At 37.2% G+C, this 15,217-nt stretch overlaps 1 protein-coding gene across 7 annotated transcripts in view; it reads right to left on the reverse strand.

Annotated features, from left to right (window-relative positions):
- Nucleotides 1-15,217, reverse strand: part of MYBPC3 (myosin binding protein C3) — a 60,702-nt gene that overhangs the window by 5,344 nt on the left and 40,141 nt on the right. For all 7 annotated transcript variants that reach the window (XM_035327613.1, XM_035327612.1, XM_035327610.1 and 4 more), the window contains 6 exons: nucleotides 13,619-13,753; nucleotides 12,287-12,454; nucleotides 10,709-10,797; nucleotides 5,396-5,591; nucleotides 915-1,054; nucleotides 207-366 (listed from right to left, as the gene is read on the reverse strand). In XM_035327613.1, coding sequence (XP_035183504.1) covers nucleotides 207-366; nucleotides 915-1,054; nucleotides 5,396-5,591; nucleotides 10,709-10,797; nucleotides 12,287-12,454; nucleotides 13,619-13,753 — 888 coding nt within the window. The remainder of the gene's footprint in view (nucleotides 1-206; nucleotides 367-914; nucleotides 1,055-5,395; nucleotides 5,592-10,708; nucleotides 10,798-12,286; nucleotides 12,455-13,618; nucleotides 13,754-15,217) is intronic.

Consider the following 15,217-nt stretch of genomic DNA (forward strand, 5'->3'; position numbering starts at 1 on the left):
GTGTTTAAATATTTTTGAATAGATGTTCATGTTAGTACAGAAACCCTACCTGGTAAGGGTTATTGATGCCAAAATACCTCATACGTGTTAGTTACTAAGTAATGATAATACTTCTGGTAGTGCATCTAGTAATACTGTATTTTCCATTTAGTAATAGAATCATAGAATCAGCATTTATGATCTTTGTTTTGAATAATAAATGTTACCTGTTTTTTGGATATAGGCGGGATTTTTGGTGGTTGCAGCAGTTTCACTCAATCCACACAAATTTTCACTGAAGACTCGAAAAAAATACTCATTTCCCATTATCAGTTCTGACACGACACAGTTTGTGCGACGGTAGTGATCAAAAACAGTATACCATTCCTGTAACAAGACCGCACTGTTTAGAAAGGTGCTAGAAGAGGTGAGACGTGCTGTGGGGAGATCCTTCTTTCTACAAAGAAAGGACAGGTAGACAGGTATTTAACAGTAGCTTGGGAAATGAACGTTACGTTGCTTCCTGCTCATCTGTTTTCTTCTATTTTCTGGCTGATGTGGTAGTTGTATGAATACCTGCATTTTGAGAAGAAAACTTCTTACGTTTCAACCCTACTCATTTGGGGAACTTGATGCAAGGTATCTCCTCAGGTCATGACAACTTGATGGGGCCTTCCCTGAGAAGAGACATTTTCCACTTTGACTGACATACAAGACTGCCAGCAGCTGAGTTTCTCCCTCCCCTTCAGTTTCTCCCTGCATTTGTCAAAAATATAATTCAAGGCAAAAAGTGTAATTCTACCTTCTAAGTAGAGTTATCCGTCCAATCTAAAGAAGGGTCATGAATTTAGCAGTTTTCCTTAAATCTCTGTGTTCCCAGAGTAAGCAGTTGTTCAAACTCCAAAGAAACTCACGGACTTGGTGCAATTTCTTACCATTGTCTTTTTGTCAGCTTTCTGGACTGTGTAGCCCAAGATCTGTGCATTGCCATCATCTTGTGGGGGTGTCCACTCCAGGGCAGCATTAAATCCCCAAACATCTGTAAGCTTTATATTCTGAGGAGGGCCAGGCTTGTCTGCAGAGGAGACATGAACAAACCTTTGCTTCTGGTTCAAGAGCTGACAGTGTTGTCATTTCCTTTCATGCAGGGGAAAAATAGATCTGGAGAGCAATCTGTAATTGTTCCTTAGCAATACACTTCATTTACATGAAGCTGAAACTGTAACCTGCTAAATAGGTAAATTTTCAATTGTCCTTCTTAATAGTATTTTAGGGGGTTTGAAGCATGCTGAGAAATGTATAAACAACACTGTGGACATAGGAATGAGACATAACTTCATAAAAAATGAAAAATAAGTTTGTGGTGTTTGGATGGGCATGATCACTCTCTTTGCTACAGTTTTATTACTTGCTTTTTAACCAAAATGCAATTTCTCAGTCATTTAGGTTCAATGAGAGAATTAACAACAAAAGACTAGGGTCTGTGTTCCCCTTAACAAAGGAAGGCCAGTCATTTGGGACTGGACAATTCATTTGTGACTTTTGATTGGAAAATTGATAGCATTAAAAAATAACAAGTCTACAGTATGTTTGGAGAAACAAAACTGCAAGCCTTCTATCTTGCCCAGCTTTCAAATTACCTTTTCTGAGCCATCACTGAAAGCTACATGAAAGGCCTTAAAATCCTTAGATTTCACCAACTGATGCTTTAGGTGATCATAGCATTTTGGGGCAACAAACAGATACTCTTTTTGAAATAAGGTGCTCTGTTGCTGTGTACTACTGATTAGGCAGTGCATTGACAATACAAGAGAACCTGTTGAGAAATGGCAGAATATTGTCCTAGATATCCTTTTCCTTATAAAATTGCTACTGATTTGTTTTTGTTCTCCAGAGACAGACAGCTGAGGGGTCTTATCAGACTAAACACTGCCACAGTTCATATTATGCATGCCCGGTGGCTGGCAATTCCTGTGTGGAGCTGGGGAAATGCTGTAGTATGCAAGCAGGTCTCCTAACACTGTCAGATTGAGAAGAATGCTCACCTCTGCTCATTTCTGTCACCAGATGCTGTGACTGTCCCCTCTGTTTCCCAAAGTTGCAGAGGGACAGGGTTCTAGACAACTTGCTGGCACGCTAAGTAGGATGAAGTGGTTTCAACAAAGAGAAGTGTTTAGAATGTTGAATCTAGTCCTGTACTGAAAATATCTGTCCATTTTTTGGGGGGTTTCATGCAGATAAGACTGGTAGACTTGTTTAATAGCAGCACATAATATAAGATTTTCAGAAGGAAATACGTTAGAACTCTCTTTGCTGTGATTATCAGTGGCTATCTATACCTTTCTGAAATCCATATACTAGATCGTTGTCATGCGTATTTTAAAATTAACAAGGAAAGTGAAACAAAGCTTCCTGAAGAAATGTGCTTGGCAGGATTTTGATGCTGAGGTGAAAGCCAGGATAATAGCTTGTACCTAAGACAAAACTTGACAACCTTCTGGTCATGTTTTAGAATGTTTTGAGAATGTGTTGATATTTAATTTCTTCGCACAGTAGAGTTTCTAGTTTACTGATAGGATGCAGCACAAAGAAAAGAAATGGGATACTAATAAAAACTGGCATCTAGTTCTAGTCAGATATCCTTTAATACAACTTATTAAAGAGATGCAATTTTATATAACACGGCTATAATCCAAAATTTTCCTAACCCTTAAACTACTTAATTAAATCCAAATTCCTCCTTATTGTCCCAGTAGCGAACTTTTCATACATGTAAATTCCTGTTGGTGAAGGACCATTGTAAGTGGTTTGAGGTCCATGATGTTTAAATTCTCTGCAGATGCATTTAAGCTAGTTCTCTGGTGGCAACAAGAACTCAACTCATTAACCAGGTGGTCTTTTCCAATCCTACGCGCTATAATAATCCTGCAGCCTATAAACAAGGACAGCTATGGAGTACCACTGCGGGTACTGAAGTTCTTGTTTCATACGTAAAAATATTTTCTGAACTGAAATTAAATCTGCAATAACATGTCTTCTGTGTGGAATATAACTCATTTTGAAAGAAGAAACTCTGACTCTTAGAAATCTATCACAAGCAGACTAACATGTTGCTATCATTGGATTGGTTTCAAAACCAATGGGGAGGGAACCTAGCAACAAAAACCTGTACCATTTTGAAGGATCTACTAACCTCTTTAACATGTATAAAAAGTTCATAAGGTTCTCTCAAAAACTGTTGTATGCGCTTTGCCACAAGTATGCCTCGTCAGTTGGTCTGATTTTTTACAGAAGACAGTCAAAAATCTAGGTGTGGGTTGACACCAAACCATAACTCCATCAGCTATGCTGTTAGACCTTTCTACTTGGATTTCATCCCAAGTAATGTGACCAAAATGATCCCACTGGTGGCAGGGAATAATTTTTTCTGTAGAATTGGATAGTTCATGGTGGGATTTTTGGATCTGTGTTACTTGATACTGCTGATTTTGACTAGACTGCCTAAGAGACAGGACATGAGTCAGCTTTGGAGTCTTTGAGGAGTTTCCAAAGCCTTTCACAATTTGCACTGTTAATGAGCATGCAAATCAGCTTCCTTTTCTGAAAAAATGTTCAGACCAATCGATTTTCTGACCCATCTTTTTAATATGTATGCACAGTTATGAACAACAAATCATAGCATAAGCAGTACTTAAACTGCTACATCTGGCTTTTTCCTTTTGTTTCAGTGCTTGTTAGCTTGCCTGCTCATGACATTTCTAATAACTAGTAAAAGAGCAACCACTCAAAGAAGTACAGAATTCTACATCTGTTAAGATATGTGGAAATAAATATAATAATACTATAATAATTTTATTTTTTCCTTTCTTTTTAGGACAATTCACATTTATACCAATTTTGTTTAGGCAGTCTGTTTTAATTTGGAGATGTTAGTTCTCCTTTTTGGTGTGCTAAATTGTTGCTCACAATTGCAGGGTCTACTGGGGAGATGAGTATAAGGCTTAGATGGGATTGTGAAAAAGTGAGGGACAGTTAGGGATAATTCTAGATATCTGAATGAAAACTGTCTCCTCTGCCTGTAGCTAAGCTTTAAATTAATCAAAGCCAAAAAAATGACAAATGATCAAAGGAATGCAATTATAGATTGCTTTTAATTTAATTCCGTAAAGAAGGATATGTAAAACAGTAATAATCTAGCCTTTGGCTGTTAATAGGTGAACTGTCACTTCCTGTGTCAAAGCATGACATAATTCTCTTTTCACTGACATATTTTGGAATCAAAGACTATAATTAGCTGTAATCCTTTTTGTCTTCCTCCAAACTGCTAACTATTGAAGCCAACTAGAACACTGCGTGGAATGAAATAAGGAACATAGAATGCATTGCTCTCGTTCCATTTATTGTCCTCTTCCTTTCTTTAGTTTACACTGATCTGTCAGAGAAAAAGTTGCTGCCTTCTGTGTTGCTTAACCACTACCAACTTCTAGTGGAGCCTTCTTTCTTCCCTGTTTCTGAAGGAGGGAATGGTAACCCGCATTGTCAAATGAACCACATTGCTTATGAAAATGTGGAAATGTATCTGATCTTATCTTGAATCACACTTATAAAAAAAAACTTGATCTATTTCTAGATGCGTATCTTCATTTTGCAGAAATCAATTATGCCTATTTGAAGTTAAGAATTTTGGATACTATGTATGAATATCTGTGGGGGTATGAAAACTGGTAACTGCAGCAAGCAAAGCTCTGCAAGCCCTGAGAAAGTGTATTATAATGTAATAATAGATGGAGGTTATGACTTTAGCTATTTGTTAATTACTGTCAAGTTGTCCTACTGTTATAACCCTCCCCAGTATCTGGCTAGCTTTACAAGTATTCTTTCTGCTAACTTACCTACAGATGCAGCTACACAACAGTTTTTTTGTTTTAAAGGGTTGCTTATGCAACGCAAATGAGTAGCATGGAAAAGGTGAATAAATGATTATTTGTGGTCTTTCTCATACAAGTGTGTGGATGTCAAATGAGATTTTCAGAAGAGAGACTCGAACTGAACCAAACCAGGTAGCTAGCTGTACATGCACTTAAGTTGTGCAATTCCTTACAAAAGCATATTTGGATTCTGAAACTAGGCACAGGTTCAAAAGCTGACTGGCTAGAATCATGTAAGAAAATTTCCCTGAAGAGCTCTTGGAGATAATCCTCCCTCAGGCAGGAAGTCTCTAGGACACAGATCATTCCAAGCTGCAAAAATATAGGAAAATCGAGTGACATGCTAGCCTTCTTCTGAGCTTTTTCACAGCCACCTGCTATCAACCATTGTCAGAGAAGGGGCCCAGAGGTAGACGGCTCTTTGGATTGCATCAGCATGGCAACTGTTTTGTATGATATGCTTAATTCTGATGATGTCATGTGCTTACCTATGATTTGTATTGTTATTGCAACTTTATCGGTCATGTTTTCTATTTGAAGAGTGACTTCATATGCTCCTGAGTGATGAAGCTCTGCCTTTCTGATGAAAAGGATTGTGTCCGTGTTGCTGTTCCGAATGCCCACATCTTTGGCGTCTAGACTTTGACCATCTTTTGTCCAAATTATTTTGGGCCTAGGTTTCCCCTGAAGAGAAAAAAGGATATTTTTAGACTATAAAAGTTGACATTTTTCACTTTTCTGTTTTTTAGTGCTCTGTAAGTTTAGGAAGCCTAACTTAATATGCAAAGCTGACACAGTAGAGTCTCTAAACACTTTCTAGTTTCTGTTTTCTTACATACAAATATCTGCTCTCATCTGTGGGATTTAGTGACACAATGACCCGAGGATGCCATGTTTTTAGAGAGGAGACTGAAATCATACTGAGAGCACACCCAGAAAAAAAAAAATGCTTGTGCTGGTCTTTGTATTCTTTCCCAGGCATCATATTTGAGGAGTTAATTAGTTGTTTGTTCCTTTCCTTACTCTCCTGTAAAACATTTGATTCTTTATCCCCTGGCATTTTCAATATCTTTCAAAACATTGCTATAATTTTGAAGTCTTGGGGTGTAAAACTTACTGAATAATAGCTCCTGCATAGCAAAATTCTTTTTGTGACTGTCAGTACAGCCAGCCAGTGTTGCCATACCTATGAAAGATGGTGTTGTGTAATCAGACAGCTATCTGTGGTTTGCAGCACTGTCAGTCAGCCACTTCTGGGAAAACTGGTAGATAGTAGCCAGTTCTTCAAAAGTTTTGAGTGCTACTTCTGTAGTATGTTTCCACAACAAGAATCCCAATAAAACTGAAATGGGGCATACTGTATTTATTAACTGTATTTATCTAGGAGAAAATATATGTTTTTATTAATATATATTAAAATACTTTGTTTTTTTATATATATATAGAATATTTTTAAAAGTTTTTGCCAGATTGGCATGGTGAAGTGGTGCAGCACAGGGCTACAAATGCCAGAAGTAGCTCAAATGGATGGGGAGGGAAAGCGAGACCATCAAAGCAAGCAGTTGGATCAGCTTAGGCTGCCCTGGAACTGAGGTTAGGACATGTATTTGTCACTATCTCTAGAAAACAGGAAGAGAAAGCACCTTTAGAAATCTCTTCAGTTCACTGGGTGTTTGGAACATACTCTGTAAGACTGGGTCTTTTTCCTGAGGCTAGCAAGGGAGTTTAGGATACTTGGGCTCTTGGGTCAGGTACTCAAATGTAGGCAGAATAAAAATAAATCCTTGTGTTTTGCTGCTGCCCCTTTGTCCTAGGCTTGTCTACTTCTTGCTCAGAAAGTCTTTGCAACATCATTTCATTTTTCAGTAGTATTAGAAAAAAACACCCTTCTTTTATATGTACCAAACAAATAAAAAACAAACTAAGATCTGTCCAAAATTGCACTTAAAGGGATTCTAAACCACCTAAAAAATGCTGTTCCTTAATGGACACTCTCTTCTCTGGAGTCTGAATCATCTGATGCTATATCACAAAATGAATCACGATTCCTTTTGCATCGGGGTTAATAATAAACCTTGAATGGTTTTTCATCTTCCATTTTTGCCATTTGGTAACTGATTTTCTTGCTGTTTTCTGTCAGTAATTGTATTTCCATCTGACCTTTAGCTCTGAAATATTAGGTATAAGGTTGTTGTGTCCTGTTCTGGTGTACCTTCACCCTTGACTCATCTCTTCAAACACTCTTACAAAAACCTATTAGGGAAAGAGGTGGCTTCTCTTCTTCAGCTGGAAGCTATAGTATATTCTTGAACAAGGAAAAGGAAATGTCTGTTTGTTTTCCTAACCATTTCTGATTATTGATGAGACTGACAAGTGATTTATTTTAGGTTCAGCATATGTGTATACTTTAAAATGATATGAGGAATCTTTTTAAAAACATTGACTAGGAGAAAGCTTTCAAAGTAGAAAGTCTCCTTACAATGGTATAACCATATGGAAGAGAGGGTTTTTGTTTGTTTAAATTTTGAATTTGATAAATACTTGGCAATTTCTCAGACTGATTACAAGATCAAGTAGTTCTTGATTGATATTATAAGGTGAACAGAGGATCTGGCACTAAATTTCTTGGTAAAAATGGTCATGAGAAATGATAACATTACAAAGTCTCCTTTTTCATTATTTTATTGTAAGAAATGTATTGCCTATAAATCAAGCTATGCAACTGCTGTTGCTCTGGTGTGGTTGATCAGATGCTTTCATTATAGGTCTTTCTGAGGTGCTGTGAGTGGCAATGAAAGATTGCAAGTGTTCACAGTGTTGGTTTTCATATAGTCTTATATTTATAGGCTGTGAAAAGCATAAACAGATAGAAAGCATGTTCCTAATACACATCACAGAGGATTGGATTTCTGCAGTGTGTAATAGGTAACATGAGAGAGAACAGTGAGTGACAGAGTTGGTAAATAGCACACCAAAGTATCCCCGGGGAGTTTACTGTAAGGGAATAACAAATTTGTGTGCTTTTAGGTGTTTATATTTACACATACATGATAGACAAGGATATTGCTGAGTAATACTGTGACTCTTACCCACTAGTGGCATGTAATACCCCTTCAATCATGAACCCATGTAGCTGATTTTGAAACAAGAATGTGTTGGTTCCCCTCTTTTCAGCAGAACATCCCACCTTTCTAATGCACTCAACAGAAAAATACGTTGATTAATAATAATGCTGCACATGTCTTTCTCTGTACATTTTTATCTAAAGATTTGAATAGATTTGCAAATAGAGTCTAGCTCATGATACCTTGGCAAAATATTTAATAGAAACTCAGTTTTAAGTGACAAAGTAGTGACCACAGAAGCCAGACGATTTTGACAGGTTGCACAAAAACTGTAAATAATAGAAGGCTAAGCTACTCTTTGGCTAGATAGTATTCTTCCTGCTTGTGTTCAGTGCCTCGTGGTTTCATAGCAAGTCCGGTATTTCTGTATTTACTACTATATCCTCTTTGTAATTTGAAGGTTGCAATCATATCTACCGAGGCAAAAGGCCCTAAATAAAAATGGTCAGTAACTAAAACTTTTTCAAAATAGAGACAATTAAATGTTCTTTGTGCTTTGCTTTTTTTTTGAAAGATGCTCAGTTTTGAGTACTCTTAAGAAGCTTTTAAGGTATTAAGAGTTGCTTAATAACTCGTAACTGCTTAAGAAGAGCTACAAATTTACTTCACTTGTTTTAAAAATTCTCTTGAATTAAAATCCTCTGGTTTTGCTCTCTGGCTAAAATTTAGTGTTGATGGAAAGGTATTAGAATTTTTTGTTAGCCTTACCTTTTTAGGAGACGGAAGTTTGTACCACTGCATGATTTGTCTGTCAATCAGCCACTGAAATAACTTTTGAATTACTTGGTTTATTTCAGCTAAATCTGGCAGCGGGCTAGAAATCTCTTAAGATTAGTATATTACAGCTTTGTGAAAACTGATGACAGGGCGGTGTACAGAAAGCTCAGTGTCCCCACTGAGGAAAAGTCAGGGAAGACTTTGTCTTCATGTATTTTGTTTGGCAACAGCTGAATGATCAGTGAAGGTAAGTGAAGCCCTGGATTAGTTGCAGCATGTGCTTTCTCTGGCCCAGGGAACTGAGGATATGTCAGTTAGGCCTACTTAGGGAAGGAGGGCAAAGAATGTCCCTTCCTGGGGAGCATTGCAGTGAGGCTGTCCTAAGCGAGAGGGTTATTATGCTAGGAAGTTAGAGGTATAGGGGACATAAGGCATAAATGGATAAACCCATAAACTATATCACTTCCTCTGCTTAGGGAACAGCTTGTCAGTTTTGTGTAAGTTTTCTTCAGCTCAGACATTAAAGCAGCAAAAATACCAGTTTAGTTATTTTTCATAAATTTCAAAATATTGATGTAGCTGAAAAATATATGTAAAATGTTGAACTTTGCACGCCGCTAGACCTCAGTGAAGGGGCCATTTTAGCAATTTTGGAGGTAACAAACATGAAGGGAAAAAATAAACATAATAATGTCAAAGCAGTGCGAGCATGCAATTCAGAGCAGTTACTCCATGGGCTGGTTTGCAACTGTTTACTGATTAGATATATCTCTGTGTAAAAGCAACTCCTCATGTAACCCAGTAACCACAAAGCAAAATACTTGTGATATTTTATATAGATTTTGGTCTTATATATCTTTTTTTCTCTGCTGATACTTTCTAAACAAATGTAGGTAACGTGAATGTATGTCTCCCTTGCTGAAGAAATCTTTTGCATTCCTCTAGCACATTTTACAAGAGAATTTCAAAACTCTTCGATAATAATAGTGATTAAATTATCATAAAGATAATTGTGGACAGCAAAGAAATTTTACTTTTTTTCAAATTATGACTGAGGAATAGACTAAATGATGTATCGACTATTCCAGCAGATCTCTCTCTGAACTGCAGTTTATCTGCAGTTTATAATTTCTGTTCCCGTGTCTCACTCAGAAGACCTTTTACTTTCATACACTAATTCTTGTGCTTTATTAAGACTATAGTACCCGAAAAAATGCACGTGGTGTTTTATGAATGGCCATTAAAATTGCTTACACAGCTGTAGAAAAAACAGACAGGGTAGCTGGGTAGGTTTCTCCTCGGTCAGCATGTGTGAATGTACTAGCAATTTTGTGCCTGCCATAACTACATGTAGCTACACGTAGCTACTCTTGGCAATACTTGCCATGCTATGTCTTTTTTTTTTTTTTTTTTCAACACCTTGAGCTCATGTATATTAATACCTTATTATTAAGAAAACTTTCTTATGGTACACGCAGGTTCTGTATGTGGCTACTTGTCATATTCTATTTGCATACAAACTCATTTTTTTTGTAGTCAGACTTACAGAAATGAATTTACACACTATTGTCTAGGAAATGGCCCAGTAATATAATATACCCTGGCTTCAGAAGTGTAGTTGGTTGATTTTATTATTATTATTATTATTTTGAGTGTGTATTTTCTGCTTGTGTGTAAGAATCATCCTATGGTCAATTAACAAGAAAAGGCTGTAGAGTTAGAGCAGTTACCTTCTTCACCAAAAGGAGGGATTCTGGAAGAAACTGGGACAGTAAGAAAAACTGACTGATACCAGAGTTTTTTGTTCTGTTTCTAAAGTTTGGGAGATTTTTTTTTTAATCAGCAGCCATATTTTGTTTAATACTTTTCAATGAGTGAAGCAGCGGGAACTTGAATAAGGGAAACTATTTTAGGTAAGTAATGATAAATAGCTATGACAAACTAGAAGCCAGTACTTACCTGAAAAGGGATCACAATATTGATTGTCTCACCCACTTTCTTCACCAGAGTCTGTCTGAGATGGCGGGGCAGCCAGATTTTAGGACGCTCTGCAGTTAAGCATCAGTAATATGTTAAATATTGGGTTTTAGATTACTTGAAATATTACTTACAGGACAAATAAGGCAAAACACTAAAGAGGAGGGGCTTGGGTACATGTAAGCATAAGAGAATGTGCAAAGACTGTTCATACAGTTGTGGAGCAGATCATTCTCTCAGTACTTTCAAGTGCATTTGGCTACCAGATACAATTTTAGTAGCAAATCTGTGTTACATATTTATAGCTTCACATGTTGCATTGACAGCAGGACTTCTGAAATTGTGTTGCATTCAGAATGCTAGGCTTGGCTGACTTCCCTTGGGTATAAGCAGGCTGTGTGGGCTTCCTTTCTTTGGAGTTCAGTTCAGTAGAATCACAGAATGGTTTCACTTAGAAGGGACCTCAGATATCATCCCGTTCCAACCCTGCTGCCATGGGCAGGGACACCTCCTCCTAAATCAGGTTGCTCAAAGCCCCATTGGACAGGTTGTGTATCCTATCCCAAAAGGACAGGGCTGAGGACAGGACTCTTGGAGTGAAAGAGTAACTACAGACAATGATTAATCTATTGCTCTATTGTTACTACAGCTCTTTGCAAATGGTCATTTGGGAATGTTTGTGAACCTAGAAAGTAGAACAATCAATGATTTTCCTTTACCTCTCTATAGTCATTCAATTATAGTGCTTTTTTGAGATTGAAGGAGTGGAGTAACAGGGCAGCAGCTTACTTTTCACTAACCTTAGGACCTTAGCTGTTGTTCTTTCTTTCATTCCCTGCTTTCCTCTATTTCACTGGAAAGCTTTCTATGTTCTCCCTGTGGCCCATGTTCTTTTCACAGTCATTTTTAGAAAGAATTTATTAACCTACAGTTAGGCTATGTGTCATCACATCCATTTGATTTTGAGATGCATTACAGCTCTCATTTACACTGAGCTGTTTTACTGTTAGTGAGACTCTGGCAGACACTTCATGTGAGTAAAGGTTGAGGGATCCGCTCTTAGCAGCTCGTGATATCTTTTGGACTCCAGCCAAATGAATTATAATCTACTGCTATTGGGTGATAAACAGAGTGTTAATAAATCATCTAGGACAATCAGGTGCAGATAACCGCTTTTATATTAAGAGGTCTCTTGCCCCAGTCCATGCAGTCCTTTTGCAGTAGTATAACAGCTTTTCCAGCAGAGCCCTAAATATTAAAAAATGTGCCTCTTAAATGCAGACAATGCCATTATTGGTATGAGGTGAAACACACACAGTTTGAATGTACAAGGTATGATTTTGTGTTAAAAGCTGCACTATAGAAATATAGGACTCGGACAGTGAGATAATGTTCTCAGAAGAAATGTGGCTCATAGTCAGACTGAAAGAGCTGTTTGGATGTTATCCTCAGAAGAAGGCCTGGGCTTGTCAGTCCCAGGTCTTTTCTGCATTGTGTACAAGATTAGATATTTGACCAGAGGAAATAGATGAGTGAGATTTGTTCAATCTAGGTACTCACGCAGGATCTCTTGAACAGTAATGGGCTCCTTGATTATTGCTGCTCCGCTCTCACCAGCCAAGTTTATAGCCTTTATACGGAAATGAAGTTTGTCCCCTGTCACCAGGTCTTTAATCAGTGCAGAAGTACGCTCAGTCAGGCCGGGAAGCGCTGGAATCCATTCTGTAGCTGCAAGTACATGTAATAACATATTATTTTTACAAACGGATGCCTTGTCTATAATTGAAAGTTAATTTGTATTAAGGTAAAATGAATTTAATGTGCAATAGCATCCTTAAAATGGAATAAACTAAGCTGGGAAAGAACACTTGATCTAGAAGATGTATTTAAACATAAATAGTTAAGAGTACAGGAATCATCTTTGGGTGCTTTCTTTGACATTCTGTTTTATGGATCTTAGACCAGTGGGGCTTCTCTACATTTATTTTTGTTAGCAGAAGATGGGGGGGGGGGAGGTGGGGGGAATTGTGGAAGCATTTTTAGCTAGAAATCGAAGCCTCAATTTAATTTCTTGAAGTATATCTTCTGTGGGTATCCAAACAGAATGGTGAGAGCTGTATATACTCAAAACAGTAACAGAGTGCATAGCTTTTTGAATTTATCCTTTCTTGTTTGACGTGGCAGAACAGAGTTCCTAGGGCCTCCTTAGTTACTCTAAAAGCACAGAAGTACTACTGATAAAAATATTCTTCTGTGACGGTGACTTAGGGGTTCTGGTAATTTCATGACGATGTCTCGCTAAAGACTAGAAATGAGTTCTGGATAACTTATACCCTGTAAAAACCCTGGTCTAGGTCATATGACAAGTTTAGCATCAGAGAAAATCCCATGGCTGAAATGATTATTTGGTTTTGTAACATAAAAGTTATATACAATAACATTTGCATCATATACAAAAGCAATAAGCATCACAGTACACCGAATGCTGTAGATACGGTGCAGCTATTCTTATTATGAGACCACAAGTATTAAATGATGAGGTAGCAGTTACTTCCAACTTTGACTGATATTCTTACAGTCATAGTATTATTTTTAGATAATACACAATTTTTGAATACTACGAACGTGTAACAGTGACTATAGAACAGCACTGGTATTTTTTAATACTTTATTGACATTTGTGAGTATGAGGTTATGATAGAGGTGACTGTCATGGTTTGACTGTCATGAGTTAAGGCTGGTGATGTAAGGCAAGGATGTTAGCCATAGATCAGAGTTCAAATTTAGAGATACTGGAAAAGGTTATTTATTGTGATATTTCAGTGAAACTATTGCAATTGTAGTATTTTAATAATGTTCAGTTGCTGCTGCCTAGTACTTATGCTTACTTACATCCCTCTTTGCAGTATTCCACAATGTAGCCATCTAATCCCCCTGCTCCGATCCGTTCAGGCGGTCTCCACTTCAAGGCAACAGTGCTGTCAGAGACATCTTCCACTGTGAAGTGGGTTGGTTCACTTGGAGGAGCTGTAAGGAAATATGTAGAAGTAAATTCTGAGAAACAGCAATATAACTGTGAGAATTCAAAGGCTGTAGAAGTTATGATTAGTATCTGAATTATATATTGCTGTCTGTTTTAATACAATGGATTTAGCTGAAGCCCAGTTGTAAAATACAATACCTAATACTTCATTTTAATAGAAGTGTGCAGTAAGATTCCGATATTGGGGGGGGGGGTGGAAGACAAGAGGTTAAGACGGTAGTTCCTATTCACATATGCTCCCTTAATATGTAAAAACCCATGAAAAAGGAAGTTGTAGGTGAGTGAGACAGCAGAAATCTGAAGAAAAGTTTAAAAATAAAAATTCATACAATTTGTATGCTGTATTTACACCCTGATTGTAGTTAGACAAAAATCGTTAATGGCTAAATTGGATGTAGTGCATTTTCCTCAAACAGTGAAGATAATGTCTACAAGTTTTGCCTCCGTTTACTGAAACACTAGTTCTGTTTGGCTCATTTGTAACAGAGACATATCAGAGAGAAATATTTTAGGGCTGAAAAATTTTCACTTCAGTTACGTATAGCTATTTCGTATCTTTTCAGAACAGGAGTCTCATGGCTCTTTTAAAATCCATAGTTCAGGAAGACCATTAGCTAGATTCAGTCTTCTTAAGCACAACTCCTGTCTAATCAAAAAGGAAACAAACAAGAAAAGCCTTAACCAAATAATCCCAAATTGTGAATACGCACAAATGCTACTGTAAAATAGCAAACAAAGATAACTTGTTCAAAGTAACATTTGGAATTACTGGAACGTAATATTAATTATGCACGGCATAAAAACACTCATGTTAAAGAAATATATGTTTGATATACTCTGTGTGTATATATATATTCTAAACTGGATAGCTTTTGAATATAATTAAGAGATTTTACATATTTACATATTAGAAATACTTCATATATAAAGTAAGTTAAATACAGCTTTATGAATTGTGGAACTGATTGAAATTGATCTTAGTTCCTGAAGTTATTACAGAAAATACATCACCCACTTCCTTTCTATAGCTATATCAAAATATTTCATATTCAAATGGCATCAAGAACAGTGAACCGCAAATGGCACAAAAGCAGTTGGGAGCATACACAACCACACAGTACATGATTGAAACCCCAAACCTCTTCTCTTAAGCAGTAAGTGAGAACGTTATCCTTAATCAAGTAAAACTCCCCATCTCATGAAAACCTTGGACCTTTTTTTTCAGTAGCTCCGCCTGATGGCTTTCGCTTGCCCTCTTTTGTTGCAGACCAGCTGTTTTTTGTTTGAAATCCACAATTAAGAGACCCTTCTTTCAGTTCATCTGCTCCTTCTGACCCCTTCACTGCATCATCTGCTTTTACGTTATCTCCTTCAGCAGGTTGTCCCCCTTCACTGATATTTGTAGATGTAGCAACTCTGGTCATATTAATCTCCAGCTACTTGTATTT

This window comes from Oxyura jamaicensis, chromosome 5, assembly GCF_011077185.1.
Source record: "Oxyura jamaicensis isolate SHBP4307 breed ruddy duck chromosome 5, BPBGC_Ojam_1.0, whole genome shotgun sequence".
In the NCBI taxonomy this organism is placed as follows: domain Eukaryota; kingdom Metazoa; phylum Chordata; class Aves; order Anseriformes; family Anatidae; genus Oxyura; species Oxyura jamaicensis.